Source organism: Hippopotamus amphibius, chromosome 6, assembly GCF_030028045.1.
Source record: "Hippopotamus amphibius kiboko isolate mHipAmp2 chromosome 6, mHipAmp2.hap2, whole genome shotgun sequence".
NCBI lineage: Eukaryota > Metazoa > Chordata > Mammalia > Artiodactyla > Hippopotamidae > Hippopotamus > Hippopotamus amphibius.
In genome coordinates this window covers 100,877,705-100,900,588 of record NC_080191.1, presented here as the reverse complement: position 1 = coordinate 100,900,588, position 22,884 = coordinate 100,877,705, and the positions used below count along the sequence as shown (strand labels likewise).

The 22,884-nt window shown below is 46.6% G+C and overlaps 1 protein-coding gene across 1 annotated transcript in view; it reads right to left on the bottom strand.

Annotated features, from left to right (window-relative positions):
• The window catches only part of CPNE4 (copine 4), a 546,940-nt gene that overhangs the window by 141,426 nt on the left and 382,630 nt on the right, over window positions 1-22,884 (bottom strand). Inside the window, exon 3 of the mRNA XM_057739418.1 lies at window positions 21,871-22,050. Coding sequence (XP_057595401.1) covers window positions 21,871-22,050 — 180 coding nt within the window. The remainder of the gene's footprint in view (window positions 1-21,870; window positions 22,051-22,884) is intronic.

Genomic DNA, 22,884 nt, shown 5'->3' with positions numbered 1-22,884 from the left:
CCAGTTACTCCCAGTGGTGATTCCTCAGACATCACACCCTTTGCTTTTTTTTTTAAATTTTTTAATTTTAATTTTATTTTTGCCTGCGTTGGGTCTTCATTGCTGTGCGCAGGCTTCTCTAGTTGTGGTGAGCAGGGGCTACTCTTCATTGTGGTGTGCGGGCTTCTCATTGTAGTGCTCCTCTTGCTGAGGAGCACGTGCTCTAGGTGCAAGGGCTTCAGTAGTTGCAGGATGTGGGCTCAGTAGTTGCAGGACGTGGGCTCAGTAGTTCTGGTTCGAGGACTCTAGAGTGCAGGCTCGGTAGTTGTGGCGCATGGGCTTAGTTGCTCTGCAGCATGTGGGATCTTCCCAGACCAGGAATCGAACCCAGGCCCCCTGCATTGGCAGGTGGATTCTTAACCACTGTGCCACCATGGAAGTCCCTCACAGGCTTTGCTTTATTGGCTGCTCCCTCTTTCCTGCCACTTCTCCCCTCTCTTTTGAGTGTTTCCTTCACTTTCCAAATAATCCACTTGCCAATCCTTGCCTGCTTCTGGGAGACACTACCAAAATTTTTTTTCAAAGATTTTTTTTTTATGTGCACCATTTTTAAGTCTTTATTGAACTTGTTACAATACTGCTTTTGTTTTATGTTTTGTTTTTTTTGGCCCCGAGGCATGTGGGATCTTAGCTCCCTGGCACCCTCTACATTGGAAGGCGAAGTCTTAATCACTGGACCACAGAGGAAGTCCTGACACTACCAAAATTCTACTCTGTGTCAGATAATGTACTGAGTGTTTCACATACATTATCTCATTTACTGTCATTTAATGCGCCGAACTCTCTCTTGCCCCCAAGCAGCTGGGGTGAGAGAAGCAAAGCTTTGAGAAATTAAGGAGTTTATCTGAGGTCACATGGAACTATGGACTGAACTGTGTCCCTTCCCACCCCCCTTCATATCGTGAAGCCCTGACCCACAATGTGACTGTATTTGGAGACAGGGCCTATAATGGAGATAACTGAGGTTAAATGAGGTTGTAAGGGTGGAGCCCTAATCCAATAGGACTAGTGTCCTTATGAAAAAAAGAAGAAGATGCATCAGAAGTCTCCCTCTCTCTGCATAGGTACACAGAGGAAAGGGTATGTGAGGACACCATGAGAAGGCAGCTGTCTTGAAGCCAGCAGGAGAGCCCTCACCACAGACTAACCTTGCTATGACCTTGATCTTGGAATTCTAGCCTGCAGAACTATGATAAAATAAACTGCCATTGCTTAAGCCACCAGTGTGTGATATTTTTGTTATGGCAGCCCTAACAGACCAATACACATAGCTTATAAGAGTTGCAGCCAGGATTCCTTCCGTCACTGTGTATCATACGTATTGAGCATCTACTGTGTGCTGGGTACTGAGAACAAAATGAGGGCACAAGGCAGGCACACACTGCCCTCCTAGAGGCAGCCACACAAAACACAGGTCAAACTCCAACTCTGCAAGGAGAAGCAGCGTCATGCCAGGAGAGGGGACTCACCTGATCCCGGAGGGCAGGTAAGGCATTTCTGTAGAAACTGCTCCTGACCTGAAGGCTCATGGGCGATAACTGAGCATCAAAGAGGAGAGGGAACAGCAGGTACCAAGGGCACATGTGAGGATGTGGAGCAGGGTGGGTATGAGGGGCAGAAAAGGAGACTTTAATTTATCCCCAGAGACCAGCTTCTCGGCTGTGTTGTCCTCTGACTGACACTAGTTACTTTAGCAGCACTGGCTATGGTAGGTAAAAAATGAGCCCCTAGGACTTCCCTGGTGGCACAGTGGTTAAGAATCCGCCTGTCAATGCAGGGGACACGGGTTCAAGCCCTGGTCTGGGAAGATCCCACATGCCACGGAGCAACTAAGCCCCTGCGCCCCAACTACTGAGTCTGTGCTCTACAGCCTGGGAGCCACAACTGTCGAGCCTGCATGCCACAACTACTGAAGCTCTCGCGCCTAGAGCTCATGCTCCGCAGAGAAGCCACTGCAATGAGAAGCCCCTGTACCACAACGAAGAGTAGCCCCCACTCGCCACAACTAGAGAAAGCCCATGTGCAGCAATGAAGACCCCACACAGCCAATAAATAAATAAATAAATAAATAAATTTATTAAAAAAAAAGATCCCCTAAAGATATCCATACCCTAAGTCGCTGAAACCTGTGTTTATTACCTCATATGGCAAAAAAGTCTTTACAGTATAATTAAGTTAAGGATCTTTAAATAGGGAGATTATCCTGGATTATTTGGGTGGGCCCTAAATGTAATCTCAAGTGTCCTTATAAGAGGGAATCAGAGGGAGATATAATGACATACACTCAGAAAGGATGGAAATATGAAGACAGCAGAGAAATATCTGAAGATGCTGGACCTGGCAAGGAACGGACTCTCCCCTAGAGCCTCAGAGGGAGCACGGCCCTGCTGACACCTTCATTTCAGATGTCTGCCCCCAGACCTGGGAGAGAATGAATCTGTGTTATTTCAGGCCACCAAGTTTGTGATAATTTGTAAGAGTAAACGCAGCAAACTAATAGACCGACTCAGCCCATGACCAGGTTCCAAGCTCCAGGAAAAGATTCAGTGATGGCTTTGGTGATGTCCCATTTCCCTCCCAAGTCTGCTGAGCAATATCACTCCACCTGGCAGAAGTCAGACCCACTCAAGATAAATACGCCCGAAGACCCTGGCCCTGACACTCTCCCTCCCTCTCCTGGTCATCTCACTCCCACCACTGACCCAAAGAAGCTGCAATCCTATCTGAGCGCAGAACCACGCCTGAGAACCTCGGCATCTTGTGCGCACTACCAATAAAGGGACACTTTACAATTGTTTTAAAGACCATTAAAAACTAGCCTTTAAGAGCTATGCTTTTTCTTATGCTGTTCCCTCTGCCTAGGACGACTCATACCCTCTCCCCTCAGTTGGCAAATTTTATTCATTTTTAAGATCTTCATTAGAAGTTTGGGGTGGTTGCTGCGGTGGGAGGGCTGTGGAGTCACCCATGGGATAGAGAACCGTGCCTTCTCCCCCCAGGTGTGGCCTCCCCTCCTCATCCCAGGTGTGGCCTCCCCTCCTCATCCCAGCTGGTTCCCTCCAGCAGCAGCTGCAGCATAGCCTGGGTGCTAGAAATGCAGATGTTCAGCGCTCACTGCAGACCTGCTGAATCAGAATCTGCATTTTGATGAGGTCCCCAGGTGACCTGCCCGTACATTAAAAGTGAGAAGCACTGAGCTAGAAAGTAAGAATTGCATGTCGACAATTTCAGTACAGTAGGATCAGATAGAAAAGGGCTTTAAAATGAACCTGTTCTGCTGATTTAGACTTTCATTAAAGGTAAAGTTGTAGGAGCTAAGAAGCTTTCTCAGCCATTCGGGGGAGAGAACGGTGACACGCGTGTGTACGTATGCTTTATGTAAACTCAGCCTGGTCCTCAGCTCCCCAGCGGAGACCTACAGAAGGACCAACCTAGGGAGAATGATTCCAAGTGACAGGAGTAGTGGGTAATCTGCTCACTTGGGCTTCCTGTCTTGAGCTTTCTGTTAAACAGTGTTCTAATTACTTCAAGTGTAATTACAGGCTTTTACCCTTTTTCTGACTTCATTAGGAAGGGATGGAGAGCGTTTCGGAGAGGGATTTAAGGACTGCCTGTTTATTAATTATGCACCTTTACCTCCTTATCACAAATGACCTGGCCCAGAGGCCACCTCCCCACCCCCAGCTGAGCTGTACCACATGGTGATTAGGAGAAAGAGAAAGAGCTGCGTCTCCCAGCAGCTGCTGCCCAGGGTAGGGCACTGTCAAGGGCACGAGGCAGCTTTTCAACCATTGCCTTTGGCAGGTGATGACTCGTCTCCAGTGAAGCCGGCAACCAAACACTAGTGGTCCACAGGACAGAGGATGGGAGAAAGACCTTGGCCATTTTTAAGCGAAGGATGCAAATTTCAGCTTTCAGGTTGTTAGACTAAGTATTTTTTATTACCAGTTAACAGGTGAAGAGACCAGAAGCTCAAAGATAACTAAGGTAATACAACTATTGAAGAGTCATGATGCTACTGTAGGAAGAGCTCTTACCACGTGCCAGCTACTGCTCTGATGTGCCTTACGTGTACTGTAATTTCATTCTCATGACAGCCCTATGGAGTAAGTATTATGCCCATTTACAGATAAGAAAATGAAGTATAGAAGTGTATTGGTTTGCTAGGGCTGCCATAACAAATTACTGCAAATTTACATAAAACAGCAGAGCCATGTTCTCTCATGGCTCCGGTGGGGGGCAGGGTTTGAAATCAAGGCATCTGTGGGGGCTGTGCTCCCTCTGGAGGCTCTAAGGGTGATTCCCATATCTAGTCTCTTCCAGGGTCTGGTGCCTGCCCCGTGCCCTGGTCTGTGGCTGCGCCACTCCACATCCTTCACATGGCCCTCTCCTGTCCACATCCCTCGTCCATGGAGGACACCTTACAAGACACCTGTTGCTGGATGTATCCCCCGTGGATAATCCAGAATGAGCTCTTCATCCTGAGATCCTTTTACTTAATTAGATCTGCAGACTCTTTGTCCAATAAGGTCACATTCACAGATTGTGGGGCTGAGGATACAGACATATTTTGGGAGGCCACCATTTGGCCCACTACAAAGAGGCTAGGTGACTTGCTCAAGATTCCACAGCCAGGAAGTAGCAGAGCTGAGATTTGAACCCAGTCAGTCCAGCCCAGAGTCCATCCCCTCTCTGCTGCCTCCCATAAATGACAGAGGCTGGACTTGATCCTGCACCAAACGTCGCCAGATGTGTGCAGTGATTCACACTCACTCCTTGCCCTGGAGGAGCTGACCTCAGAGGGGCGTTCCCTCTCCCTCAAATGACTGCAGGGCCCACTAACTGGTTCCCTAGCTTCACTCGAAGTATAATGTAGAGTAAAAATCACATATGATGATAAAGAAAACATGGTGTGTACACACACACACACAATGGAATATCACTCAGCCATAAAACAAAATGAAATAATGCCATTTGTAGCAACATGGATAGACCTAGAGATTGTCATACTGAGTGAATTGTCAGACCAAGACAAATACTATATGATATCACTTATATGTGGAATGTAAAAAAATGGTAAAAATGAACTTATTTACAAAACAGAAACAGACTTACAGACATAAAAAACAAATTTATGGTTACCAAAGGGGAAAGGCAGGGGAGGGATAAATTAGGAGTTTGAGATTAACATATACACACTACTATATATAAAATAGATAATCAACAAGGTCTTACTGTATAGCACAGGCAACTATATTTAATATTTTGTAATACTCTATAAGGAAAAGAATCTGAAAAAGAATAGATATATAATGAATCACTTTGCTGTACACCTGAAGCTAACACAACATTCTAAATCAACTATATTTCAATTAAAAATTACAATAAAGTAATTACAAAAAAAAAAAAAAAAAAAGAATCACACATGAGGCTCCAAATACTGAGCCTGATGTGGGACCAGGCAGGGCAACCTCTCCAAGCCTCAGTTTCCTCTTCTGTGAGATGGCGATAATACTGTCCACCCCACTGGTTTATCATGTGCACAATGAGTACCAACAAAATCCCAGCATGAGGCCCATGGAGATGCTTAGGAAGTCCTCCTTCCTCTTCTCTCTCACCCATCTAATGAATTCCCACAAAGAGATGATTATAGCCATTGACTGGCTTGGACTGGGGTCTTGGAAGTGGAGTGGAAAGAGAGGTAGAGAGTAAAGATATTTAAGACACAGCTGATGGGGCTTTGGGAAAGGCTGATCGGTGGGCTGTGGGGCAGAGGGAGTGAGTGAGTGGCACAAGGGAAGGCTCCCAGGTTTGGGGCCTCTGCAACTGGGAGGACAGAGGTGTCATTCCCTGAATGAGGCACAGTGGAGGATAGGAAGATGGAGGTGGGGGGCAGGGGGAGCAAGAGGACGTGGTGAGCGTGGTTTGGGGCTGTTGAGCCTGAGATGCCTATGGCGTTCTGAGTGGAGTCAGTATCTAGATACTGTTGGATACACGAGTCTGGGGCATGGAGGAGAGGCCTGAGCTGGGCGTCTCCAAATGTGGATGATGAATGGATGGGCAGGAGCTGAGCGGGAAATACAGGAAGGAAAGAAAGGAGGGGTCTGAGAGTGAGGCAACCTTCCCAGACTGAGACCCACAGCAATGTCTCTTCACTACCTGCAGCCTCTGAACACAGCCTGTGGGGGCCCAGTCTCCTCCCTCCCAAGGGTGGGGGCCTGAGGGATCACAGGCTGCATCCTCCCTGCTCAGGCTGGGGCTATGCTCTCTGGGGGGCAGCCAATTCAGGGCAGGGGCTGTCTTCTTTTCTGTATGCTGATGGAGGCTTCAAATGGAAGAAGATTAAAAGTGGGAGGCATACACGAACATTGAAGTATCAGAAAGAGAAATTAAGGAAACAATCCCATTTACCATTGCATCAAAAAGAATAAAATATCTAGGAATATACTTACCTAAGGAGGCAAAAGACCTGTACTCTGAAAACTATAAAATGTTGATGAAAGAAAATGAACATGACATAGTTGGAAAGACATACCATGTTCTTGGATTGGAAGAATCAATTTTGTTAAAATGACTACCCTATCCAAGGCAATTTACAGATTCAGTGAACTCCCTATCAAATTACCAATAACATTATCTCACAGAACTGAAACAAAAATTTTTAAAAATTTTATGGAAACATGAAAAACCCTGAATAGCCAAAACAATCTTGAGAAAAAAAGAAAAGAGCTGGAGGAATCATGCTCCTTGACTTCAGACTATACTACAAAGCTATAGTAATTAAAACAGTATAGTAATGGCATGAAAGCACACACATAGCTCAATGGAATAGGATAGAAAGCCTAGAAATAAACCCACACACCTATGGTCAATTAATCCAAAATAAGGAAGGCAAGAATATACAATGGAGAAAAGACAGTCTCTTCAATAAGTGATGCTGTGAAAACTGGACAGCTACATGCAAAATAATGAAACTAGAACATTCTCTAAAACTATATACAAAAATAAACTCAAAATGGATTAAAGACCTAAATATAAGACCTGATACAATAAAACTCCTAGAGGAAAACATAGGCTGGACACTCATTGACATAAAACGCAGCAATATTTTTTTGAATCCATCTCCCAGAGTAATGGAAACAAAAGTAAAAATAAACAACTGGGGCCTTAATAAACTTAAAAGCTTTTGCACAGCAAAGAAAACCATAAAAAAAATGAAAAAATCTATGGAAAGGGAGAGAATATTTGATGCAAGCAACAAAGGATTAATCTCCAAAACACACAAACAGCTCATACAGCTCAATAAAAACAAAACAAAACAAAAGGAACAAACACCCCCCCCAAATCAAACAACCCAATAAAAAAAATGGGCAGAAGACCTAAATAGACATTTCTCCAAAGAAGACATGCAGATGGCCAACAGGCACATGAAAAGCTTCTCAACATCACTAATCATTAGAGAAATGCAAATCAAAACCACGAGGGAATCACCTCACACCAGTCAGAATGGCCATCATTAAAATGTCTACAAATAAATGTTGGAGAGGGTTGCATTAACATGGAAAGATATATTTTTTTACGTGAAAAAAGCAAGTTACAAAAAGCATGTATAAGTGACCAAGTGGTTGTTTTTACCTTTTTCTTTTTTAGAACTTTTATTGAGATACAGTTAACATACAATAAACTGCATATATTTAGAGTGTACATTTTGATATCCCAATCTCCCAATTCATTCCCCGGCAACCCTCCCTGCTTTCCTCACTTGGTGTCCATATATCCAAATGGCTGTTTTTAAAAAGAACTGTATGTATATGCACACATCAAAAAAAAAAAAATCTGGAGGAACGTGTGTCAGAATATTCAAAAGCTATCTGTCAATGTCAGGATGCAGGCCTCCCAGGGCTCCAGCAGAGCTGAGGGAGGGTCTCCAGCAGTGGTCAGAGCCCAACATCTGTTGAGTGCTCCCATTTCTACTGGGGCTTCTGTCTTGCTCTCCACGTGTGCTGTCTCAGAACCCACTCACCCGGGTGTGGTATTCTTCCCATGCCCCTGTACTCCAGACCTGGGCCCAGATTGAGGACCCCTGCTTGCCTGTGGCTTGACTGGTGAACCTGGGACACAGAGATTTCAACTACCCGCCCTCATGGGTCTGTGAGGGTCCTTAACTTACTCATTATTAGTGCTCCAAGCCCTCTCAGGTCTCTTCTGTAAGCAAAAATAATGTTACAAAAGGTCAGAACCAGATGCAGAACAGGATGGTGACATGGGCTTCACAAAGGTTGTTTCTTAGTCATCCTCTAAATCTCGTGCTGAAAGTGCTGGTGCATGTCGCCCACGGGCCAAGGCACAGATGTGCCCAGAAGCTACAGTGGGGACATCATCTGGGAGTCGGGAGGCCTGGGTTTAACTCCCCCACTTGAAAAAGGCTTGCACTTAAGCAAGTCACTTCAAGGTTCAGGTGCTTAGCAGGAAATGTGGAAATATGGTCCTTTCCCCTCAGGGGTTCTGTGAGAATGAAATGAGATGGCTGGTGCGAAGTTTTCAGCATCGGGTCTGGCAGTGTGTAAGTGTAGTCACGCAGCCCTCTGCCTGGACCACTTTCCTGGATTTCTCTGTGTGGCTCACGCCCACACTTCATTCTGGTCTCTGCTCAGAAGGGGCCCCCCAGAAACTCCTATCTAAATCAGCACCTACCCCCTTCCCATCACTCTCCACCCCTTACCCCGTTGGGATTTTCCCTCATGGGACTATCACCGTCATCATTTTATGTAGCAACAGGTAAGCTCTATGGTAACAGGGCTTTGTCCCCTTTACTCACAACTGATGGCGCAGGGTCCAGAAGAGTGTCTGTGCTCAATAAATGAATGAACACATACATATTTATGTGAATGAGTGAATTAATGTATATTAGCTTTCTACTATCATTGTTGGCGTTGAATGTGTTATTCATTGAATGGCTGAATAAATGAATGAGTGCATATGATTTATTTTTATCTGACTGTTACCCTGGTTGTATCCTTGTATGTGAGCAACAGGTCTATGTTCAGCGAAGGGTGAGGCCGGAATACTGTAAGAGGCTCAGACTCTGTGGTCCAGGAGTATTGCAGATAAACACTCACAAATGAGGTGTCCATCTGCAGATGGCTGTCACAGGTCTTCCTGAGCTGGGGCAAAGGTACAGGAGTCAATTTATCAATGTGTGGAAAAGGTCTCTTCCTTCCTGACCTCATTGAGCAGTTTACAGTGATAGCATTTAGGGAGAATTACTCTCCAATTTTTCCCATCTGCAAAGGGTTGTAGAAACTGAATGCAGTGGGGTAGGCAATGTGGTATAATGGGAAGGCAGGTATTGAAATCAGGTCAACTTAGGAATTTTAGCTCCACAACTTGCTGTGAAAATGATTGTAGATGAATTAGTCAAGCTCTCAGAGCCTAGTTCTTGATCTATCAAGTGGGGGCGATACTGGCCTCAGGTAACACAGAACCTGGGATACAACAAGGTCCCCAAATATCAGTCTCCTCCTTTCAACTGAGCACTTATAAGAAAGTAAGTGGGGGGAGATTTGTAAAGGGATATGGACCTTTTTCTTATTAGGTGTATGAAGAAGAAGCCCAGAGGTAGTGCAGCTTAGGGGTGAGAGAGGAAGCGCTGAGTGCTCTGACGGATTCCAGATGCCTGTTGTTGCATCTTGGCTCTGCAACTGAGAAGGTATGGCTCTTGGTCTGGTGATGATGAGGATGACAGCTGTGTTGATGATGATGATGGCACCAAGGTCACAAATGTCTGGCATATAATCAGCACTTGGTAAAATCTTTATGAGGACACCTCACATGCAAGGATGAATTCCCCCTCCTTGGAAGTGTTTAAGCAGAGACCAGGAGCACTGAAGGCTGATGCCTGCACTGTGCTGGCCGAACTCAGCTGGACTTTTCGTCTTCCCATTTCAAGCTTTTCTGATTCCACAGTGGAACCCTGTCTGCAAGTTCACTGCAATATTAGTTTTCCTGGTTCGAGTCTCATTGTGGGGAGAGGTCTGGAGGATTTCCACTCCTTTGTTGCTGATAACTGGCCTGGGAATGTGTGCTGACCTCAACCTCCTGGTGGGCAGACGGCAGGGAAGGGCAGATGAATGCTATACTCAGCTCACTCGGGGCCTGGCCTGACCTGCCCAGGTGCACAGAGGACCCCCGAAGGCTCACATTCCATCCAACACACAGGTAATGAATTCATACTCAGCCTCATTTTGCCCTTGAATCTGAAACCAAGGCTCTTGGCAATGATTTTGTAACCCAAGCAGTTATTGTTTTCTCTCCTTTTAGACTTCATTAGTTTAATTCAAAATAAAAATATTCTCTTTCTCAAATTAGGCTTGAACTGGAGATTCTGGACTTTGAGGGAAGGTCAGAACCTATTTGCAGTTCCAGTGAAGTTTCCTTAACTTATTCATCATTAATGCTCCAAGCCCTCCGGGGTCTCTTCTGCAATCAAAAGCAATATTACGAAAGATCAGAATCACATTGCCCACGGAAAACCTCCTCCCTGCGGGCAATAGGGTGGGAATCAAGGCTTCACCTGCAGCATCTGCAAAGTCCTTTCTCAAAAACCTAACAGAAAGCACAGCCTCATCATCAAAAAGGCCACAAATAATAAATGCTGGAGAGGGTGTGGAGAAAAGGGAACCCTCCTACACTGTTGGTGGGAATGTAAATTGGTGCAGCCAGTATGGAAAACAGTATGGAGAATCCTCAAAAAACTAAAAATAGAGGTACAATCTGTGGCTGAATGACATCTATGATTGGCAGGCTCAGTCCTGGATGAGAAGAGAAGGGGTGGGGGTGGGGCAGCTGAGGGGAGGTGGGCAGAGAGCATCCTGCAGAGGGATGTGGATGCAGAGGGAGATGCTTTACTTTCAGAGGCAAGAGGAAGGAAAGGGATGAGTGAGAACTGTTGACTGTTAGAACTGGAAGGAACCTGGAGATCAATCAATACAAAACCTTCCCTCTACAGATGAGGTCACTACATCACGGAGATCCCACGGGGACTTGGTGGCAGATCCAGGTCCCAGGGCTCATGACACTAGTCTGGGACACAGTAGAGGAGATTTAAAGGGATAAAAGAGACTCTAGAGGAAGCAGAAGGATTTCCCTAGCATCCAAATGTAAGAAGATTACTTGCCGGACAAAGATAGGAAAGAAAGAGGCAAGAATTAATTTTCTTCTCCTTGGAGACCCGAGGTGTGCTCACCCACAACTGCCCTGTGTGAATCCCACCTGCCTATGAGCAGAACAGTCAGCCTGGAAGCAGCACTGCTTCCCAGGATTTCTCAGCTGGCCCATGGGGGCCGAGATGATGACATTTATTGATGACACCATTCATCACTCATGTGGCTTCTGCCTGCAGTAATTCTGCAAAGCTAGGGAAAGCTTTTCACATGAGCAGCAGGAAGAAAATGAGTTGCCTGCTGTAATGTGTAAATTTGACTTCTTGGGCCATCAGTTTTATGCCACGAGGATACTGGATGTTTTGCAACAGAACACCCACCTTGGGAATCTCACTGTGGGCTTCACATTGAGTTTGGGTAGCACCCTCTGCACCTTCAATCCCCAGTGCCCACTGATCAGGTCCATCCCAGCCCGGGGCCAAATGCACGCGGATCACTGACAGCTTGTGGTCTGCAGTCCTCTCGGGGTCACTGTGGCTTATCTCAACCTGATGTTCACTTGTGTCAGGAGAAGAACCAACAGTCCAGATAACAGGTGCATTCAACTACATTGAGTGGAGGGGAGAAACACTTTGGAAATCAAGATCCTCACTGAGAATATAAACTCAAAGCCGTGTGCATGGTCCTTTGTGGGACTGTGAACGTTAGGAAGCATTTTTTTTTCCTGCTCTCCAGGTGTTTTTTTTGTCCTCCTTAATTTCTCTAGATAATTACCCCAAACGTTAGTCTTTTTCATATTAAAACTAGTGATAACCAGTCCAAGATTCGTTAGCATCCCTCCCCCAGGACTCTGGGACAGTGGTCCTCAAAGTGTCACCAGCAGCATCTGTGCCACCTGGAAACTCAGACAGGTGAATGACCTGTGTTCTCGCTACATCTTCTGAGTCAGAAACTCTGGGGGGGGGGGCATCCTCCACGTTTTAATAAGCGCCACGTGGCTCTGATAAGTTCAAGTTTGAGAACCCCTGCTCTGTGGGAAGACGGCACGTGATTCTTCTCTCGTGAATGAGACTCAGGGCTCCCAGAGAGTCTCGGACTCCTTCGAGGGCTTCACGATTTCCCTGCTCACCTATGATGACAGGAAGCAGGAGGTTCTTGGTTTTAACAGATATCCTCTGACCTTCGGGGGAAGAAATACACTAAAGAGCAGCCACATGACAGTGAGGAGAGGACTTCACACCGTGGGACTGTCCTCAAGCCATGGAGGAGAGAACACGCCTACAAGGAAAGCAATGATGAAACCCAGGGCAACCACTGAATTTGGATAATGGGTTGAGGGTGAAAAGACCAGGAGGGACATCTTCTGGGTGCTGAATTTGTAAGGTTCTTGTTTTGGGAGGTTAACATACTATTTAAGAAGCTGTGTTACTTTTAAAGTGAATTCAGTGTGTAAACCTTGAGGAGAGATAACCAAAGCTATTTTTCTTCCCCAGAGGATTCCTATGTTGCCTCTATCAGCTGTGTACAGGACAAACTTTAAAAAAACCCCACAAAAAACCTAGCAAGGTAGACTCCAATCTGGATTTGCATTAATAGCTGCTACATCATAATTTACAAGAATCAGTGTTAAGCTATTAGAGTAAATGGAAGAGATCATGAGAGGCTTAGGAGCCAAACAGATCTGTGTTCAAGTTCCAGCTCGACCCCTCACCAGCTACATGACCTTGAAGAAGCCACCTAGCTCTATTCAGTCTCAGTTTCCTCCAATGGAAATAGAGTGGAAGTGCCTACCTTGCAGGGATGCTGTCCTGATTAAATGAGTTGAGGTCTAGCGAGTGTCCAGCCCAGTGGCTGGTAGATAAAAGTGCCTTGAGAAAGGTAGCTGCTATATTTATTATTTTTATTATTTCTGACTCACTGTCCACTGTATTGGTGCATGACAGAGTGGAAAAATATGGGGATGAATAAACGAGTTAATAAGCAGTGACAGAAAATGAAGGCATCACATTAAAGAAGGTCGGCTTGCTGTTCCAGACAGAGGGGGGTCGTGTGTCTTCCTGGCATGCCCTCTGTTGGGTGCAGCAGGAGTGGGGTTCGGCCTTCTTTCAGCCCACAGAAATCCAAGGATGGTCTCCACACTCACCCAGAAGGTACACACAGCTTTCTGAGCACCCTGCTTCTCTGTGACACGCCCCCCTTGTCCATCTGCCGAGAACACACAGTTCTGCCTCAAGTGCTCTTGGAGGATGTGAACCTTCATCTGGCACCACCGCTCAGTGCTAAGTCACTTGCTGTGCTGGTACCCAACGTCATGGCCAATGACAGTCTCTAGCATGCTGAGGGCTGCTATTTTCACCTCCAAAAGGCCATGAGTCCTGCTGGTTCACATGGCAGAATGAGAAGGTGACAAGCTCAGATGCGTAGAGCAAGTACCTGTAGACAGCCTTGAGGAGAGAGGCTCTGAATGTGTGACTTTCTGGATGGGTTTCAGGAAGTCATTTTATCTTTCCTTTGGGGCTTCAGATAAAGATAAAGATGGGAACATCTGTCCTGAATTATTTCAGAGATCTTACTTGGAACCATTTTTACTAAAAATAGCCCAATAAGAGTAAATATTACACACACACTGAATCTTTGACTATATAAAGTGTGCAATAAACCTAAGGCAAAGTTACAAGTTCAGTTTTACTAATTGCCCAGGACATGGGTTCTATCATAACGTTTTCACCCTTTTTCCTCCCACATTCATTCCTGAAACAATGTTGGTCCTTAGGAGTACCTACAGTGGCATCTCCTTAACAACAGGTTCCAGACCCTGAGTGCTCTTTCTGTGCCAGGGACTCTGCTAAGCTAAGCACCTCGTATGTATTTCTCACTTGATCCTCGGACTATTTCTTGAGGTCAGCACTATTATTATATCCATTTTGCAAACGAAGAGACAGGTTCAATAGGGTGCAGGAAGTTGCCTCTGGAAATACACCTGAGCACGGCTGAGCTGAGATCTGATCCTAATCCACTAAGCTCCATGGTGTAGTATCATGAAACGGCACCTCGAACCCCAACCACACCATTCCTCTAGCTCCCACGTCCACCATCCCCTGCCCAACTGAACAGTGCAAGGAAAATGAATCCTCTCTCACTGGTGAAGTCATGAAGAAGGAAAATATTGATGGTTACTTAATTTTAAAAAAAATTTTATTTTTGCTTGATCACACTAGAGAGAACAATTTGAAAAAAACGAGAAAAACTGCCGTCCTCACCAAAGGGTCACAACTTATCAAACTATGAAGAGTGAAGGAGGTCTGCTCACCCTCACAGGGCTCTCATGGCAAATGCATTTGTCTGTTGTGTTACTCTACACATAGAAAAGGATTTTGACTTTAAGACATCAAGTTCACACTTTCACCTAAAAAAAAGGAAATGCCCTTACATACTCAATGGTTTTTTAAAAAAACCCTTTATGAGGTGTTCATATATGGCATGTTCAATGAATTTTCTTCCAAAATTAAAAATAAAACAGCCTCTTTGAGAGACCCCATCACTTTCCTGTTCCCAACTACCATCTATAGGGAGTCAGCTCCCAAATCTGTGTCATCTTCAGATCCATGCGGTCAAGCCACTACGTGGCAATCTCCTCTGGCCTCTTCACAGACATCCTGAGCTTAAGGTGTCAGCATTGCATCCTACTTCCTATCCCACTCCTTAATCCAGTTCCCCTCAAAGACAGCCAAGTCGCTCCTCCAGTAACCAAAGCCAGATGCCAGCAGACCGCGCATCCCCCACCCAGGCTCTAAGACTTGTTGGTTGTGCTCTTGGACAAACTCCCCTCTGCGTCTCCTCTTCTCAGTTTTCACCACCACTGCCTTCCTCAACTCTTTCCTATTATTTTAACAGCCTCCTAACTGGTTTCCCTGTCTCCACATCCATCCTCTCCCATCCACCATTTACAACAGTGGTCCCCAACCTTTTTGGCACCAGGGACTGGTTTCATGGAAGACAACTTTTCTACGGACTGGATTGGTTGGGGGGGGGTGGGTAGGAGGTGCTGGTTTCAGGATGATTCAAGCCCATTACATTTACTGTGCACTTGATTTCTGTTATTACTACATTGTACTATATAATGAAATAATTATACAACTCACCATAATGCAGCATCAGTGGGAGCCCCGACCTTGTTTTCCTGCAACTAGATGGTCCCATCTGGGGGTGATGGAAGACAGTGACACCTGAAGTGTGTTGCTTGTGTCCAGTCTACTCCGTAATCTTGTTTTGGTTGCTGTCACTGCAGAAAACCCTGCTTCATAAAGATACGATGTGGGACATGGAAGCAGGCTTTGCAGTGCTTTTGTGGCAATCTCAGGATATTCCGCCTTGATTTCAATCCACAATGTATGGGTATTTGAAGTCAAACATACTTTTAAGGCCACTGTCATTTACGGTCTTAAGCAGCTGATCTTCTAGCATGGACAAAGTCCACCTGGCTTATTCACAAATGGGTGGTGGATCCATTCCTTCCCAGTTCAGGGGTCTTTTGTGGTTGGGAAGCAATGCTCAAACTCTCCTGAAAGCTGAGACAGGTGAGCAGTTTTGAAGGTTTCATGGCTTCGCTGGAGAGCCAGTTGCCACATACTACACAGAGCAGGTTGGAGAAGGTGAATCACCTGCTGCAATGAACCCATAATTTAAGTAGGACTCGGTATTTTCTTTCAAATGCAGCTTTCTTTTGTTGACAGTCTTAGGGTCTTCTGCTGTCTCATCATTGGGTCTTTCCCCATTTTCAAAGAAGCTCTCCAGTGATGTTTGTTTTTTTACTCATTTTGGCTAGGGTTAGCTTGTGGGCTTACCAAAACTGTGACTGAGACAAGAGCACAGTGCGGCAAAAAGGTGTGGACATAAGTGGTAAATAAAATAATAGGCGGGCCACACGTGGACTAGAGTAAGTGTTGGTTCCGATAAAGCCACCAGATGCAGCTGTACAACTGAAGCACATCAACTCACTCACCACTATAAAGGCTGCCACCAGATGCAGCTTAACGGTCACTTGCTGCTCACTGATAGGGTTTTGATGAGTCTGCAAGCAGCTGATGTATTGTGGTCTCTGTGCAGTCAGACCTCTCTCTAATGGTGATCTGTATTTGCAGCCGCTCCCCAGCACTGGTATCACCACCTCAGCTCCACCTCAGATCATCAGGCGTTAGATTCTCATAGGGAGTGTGCAGCCTAGACCCCTCGCATGCGCAGGTCACAGTAGGGTTCGCGCTCCTATGAGAATCTAATGCCACAGCTGGTCTGGCAGCAGGCAGAGCTCAGGCGTAGTGTGAGCGATGGGGAGCGGCTGTAAACACAGATGAAGCTTTGCCCCCTCGCCCACCACTCACCTCCTGCTGTGTGGTCTGTTCCTAACAGGGGTTGGGGACCCCTGATTTACAGGAAAGCCAAAGTGATCTTTCTAATACACAGAACCAGTCTTGGCCCTCCCCTTGTTAAAGGGCCTTTCATGCATCGAGTCCGAGCTCTCCAAACTCTAGCAAAAGGCTAGTAAAGCACACGGTTACCCCCGCCCCCACCCCAGCCTCCTCTATCCCTTTCCCAGCTCACTTGCCCGTCCCCCATGCCGGGTCGCTTAGTGTTCTCTATCATTCTCACACTGCTGTGCCTTGATGTGAACGGGTCATTTTGCCCAGAGAGTCCATATTTCTTTTTTCTGCTGGTGAATCCCTACTCACTCTTTGAGATTCAGGACCAGAGTGAGACACCTTTCTTATGAGACAGAGGCAAGTCTCTCCACCACAGCCCTTGGAACACAACTCATTATAGCTCTTAGCAATATACGTTTTGATGATTTATTTACTGGTCTGGCTCTCCCAGCTCTTCTGGAGCAGGGCCCCTGTCTTTTTAATCTTTGTGCCTCTAGCACCTAGCACAGTATTTGGTATACCCGGGGCACTTGCTAAATGCTTATTAAAAAACTGAATAAATGAAAGAATGAAACTTATCATGTCAAAATAAAATTTCATACCGATCTGAAATTTTCAAAATTAACTGATCAATAAATTTGACTTCAGCACATGTGATATGCAAAGCATGATGTTGCCTTACACACAAAGAAGTGCTGAATGTGGCCCCTGGCTTCAGAAGCTTGTAATCTGGGGACCAGATAAATATAAAAATAAGTGCTAATTATAGAGGGAAATTATTTTAATGAACTGATAAAAAGGAACTTCTCAAGGCAATGTAGACTGAGTTGCATGAATGAAATGGAGGTGGGTTACAGGAGCTTGGAGTTTAAAGTCACTATGGTCTGGGAAAGGGGTTCTATGCAGTATGATTCAGTGAGTTAGACTCGGCAAAAAGAATTAGCCTACAGTGGTTCAAACAGCAAAGGGAAGCTGTTTTTTTAACGTTAATTAATTAATTAATTAATTTTTGGCTGTGTCAGGTCTTAGTTGTGGCCCGTGGGATCTTTTGTTGCAGTGCACAGGCTCCTCTCTAGTGGCAGCATGCAGGCTTAGTTGCCCCGCAGCATGTGGGATCTTAGTTCCCCAACCAGGGATCAAACTGGCATCCCCTGCACTGCAAGATACTGTTGGACCACCAAGGAAGTCCAAAGGGAAGCTGTTGGCCGAAATCCCCAGGGCAAGCTGGCTTCAGACGAGACTCTATCTAGGGTGCAAAGAACATCACTTAGTTTCTCTCTTTTTCCCCAGTAGCTCCACATTCTCCTCTCCAAGGGTCCATTTCCACCTCACAGCCCTACCTTTTCTTTCCCAGAAGTCTCCAGCAAACATATATTTACATCTCATTATGCCCAATTACTTACACACCTTCCCTTCAATCAGTGTTGCCACAAAATTGAGACTTTCTGATTGATGTAAGCCAATGAGTGGTGCCCTAAAGTGCGGGAAAGGTCGATGGCAGCACCCACATGGCCGACACTATGAGAGGGTGGTTGTTTGAGGAGGTACAGGACACCCAGTAAGGCCAGCAAGTCGCCAGGGGCGGGTAGTCTGGCTCAGGAAGCACAGCTGACTTGCTGCTCATGTCTTTTTTTTTTCCTTCTAAGCCACAATGTCAAAAAATTTCTCACAATAGGCAGCCTCCCTACATTATCTTTTCCTAAATTATGGCAGAAGAAAGAGCTCTGAATTAAAGATCAAGAACTTTTGACTTCTGATCTTGGCTCTGTCAAGGCACTGAATCTTTCTGATTCTCAGTTTTCTCAAGTACAAAATGTGGATAATGACACCTGTCCTCCCAGTGTTGCCGAGAGAGTCAAGTGAAATGGGAGTTTGAAATTAACAGATGCAAACTAGCATATGTAAGAAGGATATACAACAAGGTTGTACTGTATGTCACAGGGAACTATATTCAATATCCTGTGATAAACTATAATGGAAAAGAATATGAAAAAGAATGTATATATGAATAACTGAGTCATTTTGCGGTATAGCAGAAATTAACACAACATTGTAAATCAACTATATTTCAATAAAGTAAAGTTTTTAAAGAAGCCAGGTGAAATGATCAGTTTGAAAGCCCTTTCAAAAACATCAAAATATACTTAGGAAGGACTATTGGTAATTCATCCTCAGTGCTCTCGTCTACATATTCCTCATCTAGGGAGATTAAGAAGATTACACCAATGCACCCCTCAGTTTCTCTGTATCCCCCACTCCAGGCCCTCTGGCCATCTCTCAGTTCCTCATTTACTCCATATCAGCCCTGATGCTTTTCACTTGAGTAACAGGAACCTCACCCCAAAGGGCTTTGATGGCAGGACACCTTATTTCCTCCTAATGAGGCATCCACAGGTAGGTGGGCTCCAGGTGCGGGATGTCAGGCTGGTCTTGCCATATCTCCTGGCTCTGACCTCCCCAAGGGCTGCTCCCATCCGCAGCCTCCTGCAAGACAACTGCAGTGGTTCCAGGAAACTTCCTGTGAAGATTCTTTTTTTAAGGTGAAGATTATTAAAAAAGATTATTATAAAATCTTCCTTTAAGGCTAGAAAACCTTTCCAAGAAAATTCCTACGTCTTGGTTAGAACTGCCCACAAGCCCACCCCTAAACCAGTATCTGGCAAAGGGGGATAGGATTTGTACGATTGGCTGAGATTCCTCAGGATTCACTTTTGAGCTAGGGATAGAGCTGTTTTCTACGTGGCCACAGGGTGGAAAAGGGTCTGAAGATGGTCAGGGTCTGACAGCTGAAAGAGGGAGGAGACTAGCTAGTGAGGGGGTGACAGCCAGAGTCTATACAGCAGATGTCATAGGTGACCTGTTCTCATCCCCAGGCGTGTGACCACAGTGCACGGCACTGACTTTTCAGCACCAGCACTTGTGTTTCTTTGCTTGAAGACGTCTTCCGGTCTTTGCAGCCGGATTTCCCACCCATGCAATAAGCCATAAACGCTGAGGGATTAATGTTTCCACGCTGGGAACAGCCCTCGATGACTGATGTATGGGGGGGATCACCCTGTAGTGTTTGCTCTGTACTGGTTTCCAGAATGTCGTAGCCCAGTTCCATTCTAGCTGCCCGTGGCCGTAGCTGGCCAGACAACACCCTCTCCCAGGCCGCCCTCCTCTTCCTGCCTCTCTTCCCCACTCCACTGTGATGCTTCCTTCACTTGCTTTGACTTCCTGTCTCAGACTCAGCTTCTTGGGAAATCCAAACGAACATTTTCTGCACCATATGCCAAACTGCTTCCTGAACCCAGAGACTCCGAACCCAGCGTTCCCATCTGCTCAGCATGTGTTTCCTCTCCCCGCTCACGCTCACGCCCCCTTCCAGGCTCAGTGGGAATGTCACTTCCCTCTGGAAGCCTCGTTCGAGCTCTTGTCCACCCGATGACATCCTCTCGATGTCTGCTCTCCTCCTCTGTACTTCTCTCTAAGAATGGCTGTGATTTACTTCATTGTTTGTGCAAGTATTTGTTTCACATGTTTATCCCCAACTAGACTGTGTGCTGCTTGGGGGCAAGGACAATGTTTCCGGCCTCTCACTCCATTGATGGCTCCTGGCCCACTGCCTGGCACAAAGAAGAGGGTCAGGGAGCAGCTGGATGCGGGAGGATGTAAGGTGGAGGGTCATTCACACAGACCAAATTGTGAAAGCTCTGGATAAAAAAGACGCTAGAACTATCTGCTCTCGACTCTTTCCAAAAGTCATGAGAGAGATACACAACGACCATCCTATAATATATGACGGAGAACATTCTGGGTTCTTCATCTGCTTCCCCTCAGCTATATTTCCACAGTAGGCTTTTGGCTTTTAACTGATGGAACAAGGAACAATCCTATGAAATCAATCCCTGTATTTGCTGGAAAAGGGTAACTGAGGGCTTGTCTATTTTGTCAGTGCTCACATGGGAGAAATTTCCTCGCGACACGTGGCGAGAGGCGGGGTGAAAACAAACAAACATGCGTGCTTGCCATCTCTGCCAGGCAGGCTCTTTCTTACTAAACCTGAAAAGAGAACCTCACCTCTGCACGGGATTCATGGTTTTGTGAGGCTTGAGGCTTATATAATTTGGGAATCCTTCTTTGTGAAAAACGTACAGAACTACAAATAAACACGTGAGCTTTGGAAGGGCCCACACAAGGGAGGGGCTCTGAATTTTAAGCGGCACTGGTTTCCCAGTAAGTCAGCATCTGACCCTGATTAAGACGGGCTGGTGCTCCTGCTCCTCAGCCCGCCCTGCACGGGCGCTCCGACCTCTGTGCCTTGTTTACGCTGCTTTTTCACTTGAAAGGCCTCCCTCCTCCTTGTTCTACAGTGCCCGGACCATGCTTTTTCACAGTTTGGTTCCACCATGCTTCTCTGATTCTCCCCAGCAGAAAGCTCTCCCTTCTCTGCATCCCACGACCCTCTGCACAGAGCCCAGGCTACGTGGTGGCAGGAGGGCTTAGAGGATGTCACGCACAGCCCTATGTGAGGGGCACACACTGTGTCTTCTCCAGCTGGTCCTGGCACAGGGACTATTTCTTCACTTAGGTCTCTCAGCACCTACTCAAGTCTGGGAACAGCAGGAAGAGAAGGGAACAGGAAAGTGTTACAAAGGCAAGATGTTGGAGTGAAGCTCACTGGCTGTACCTCTGCCCCTTGTTAGTGCGGGGCCTCAGGCAAGTCGCTTTCGTCTTGGAGTCTTGGTTTCTCGCCGACACATGGATGTAATCAGGGTGTTTATTTCCCACCACTGTTGTGAGGATTATGTAAAGCGTTTATTCATTCACCAAATATCTATTTAGCCCTCTCTTGGGCTATTTTTGGCACCAGAGGCTTGGGGTACATGTGACTGAGTGGTACCCCCTGTGAGGCGGTTCCCAGAGCTGAGTTGGGAGATGGAAGGTTATGATGTGTCAGGAGACGGCTACAGCAGACACACAGCCGGAGCAGGCGCTCCACGAATGGTTGTTAAATAAAGGACTGACAGAGTGAAGGAATTCAGGGAGCAAAAATGATTAACATTGCAAAATAAGGAACACCTGACCTACTGCAGCGTCACCGAGATGTGAGTATAACACTGAATATAACGGCCACAGCAGCGCGTAGAACGTCACGGAACGCGACACGTTACAGGAGACACAATCAACGGGAGGAAGCAAGCAGGGACTGAATGAGAGGAGAGAGGACCAAAGGAGGCAGAAAGGGAGGAAGGGCATCGTGGGCCCACCTGGCCAAGCGTACACTCCATGCCGCCCAGGAAGTCGGCCTCCTTCAGCCCGTTGTGATTGCTGCTGATGTCGTGGACCTCAAACCGCAGGCGCTGCACCTCCTCGAAGTAAAAGTCCACGGTGAACAGCTTTGAGTACACGGGGTTGATGCAGGTGCGAATCACCTCTGTTCTGTCAACCTGCAGAAGAGACAGAGAGCCCGTCAGGACTTGGGGCTTCATCACACTGTCCTTCAGGAGGATTCATCTTACGGCGCTTCCGCTCCTTCCAGACTGCCAGCGCCCTCCAGCACGTCACCCGGGCGAGCAGTCTGGACGTCTTCAAGGATGCACCTTCAGAGAATAAGCCGAGTTTCAAGGAGGAAACTCATAGGAAAATCTGAGCTTTGTATTTCAGGGTTTAGAGCACTTGTATTGCTAAGTAACCCGGCTACAAGATGGATTCACTGTTAGGGGCCGCCTGGAGCCTCCGGATGAGAAAGTGGCTGAGGGCACGTTTGGGCTCAGGGGGAAAGAAACCTGTCTTCAGTTCCTGATGTCTGAGGGGCACAGTCAGGGCAAATGACCATGTAGAGGCCCCACTTTAGCCAACCCTACTCTAGTCTGAGTGTCATAGTTCATGAATCCAGCACACTGGAGGCAAAGGCATGAGAAGGGGTGTGAATAGCTGGCTCGGGTCTCAAGGGTGCCTTTTGCTGGGTTTGCACGTGTTGACTCAGTCGTTTCAGTCCCCTGGCCTCAGTTTCCTCATCAACCCCTGAGCGCTAGAGGATGAGAGGACGAAATGTGCCTTCATGCTCTACCACTCTGGGAGCCCTTCTGTGATTTCACCCTCCACGCCTCCCCTACTTTCCCCCCACTCTGTGCCCCTGGGCGCTGACCTCTGTGCACTGACATTCCTGGGCTCCCCTGACCTCTGGGCTCTGGCTGGAGGCAGAGGAGGGGGGACTCAGCAGGAGATCCGAAGGACACGGGCAGTGTCTCCGAGACTCGACACACACAGTCTGCCAGCAA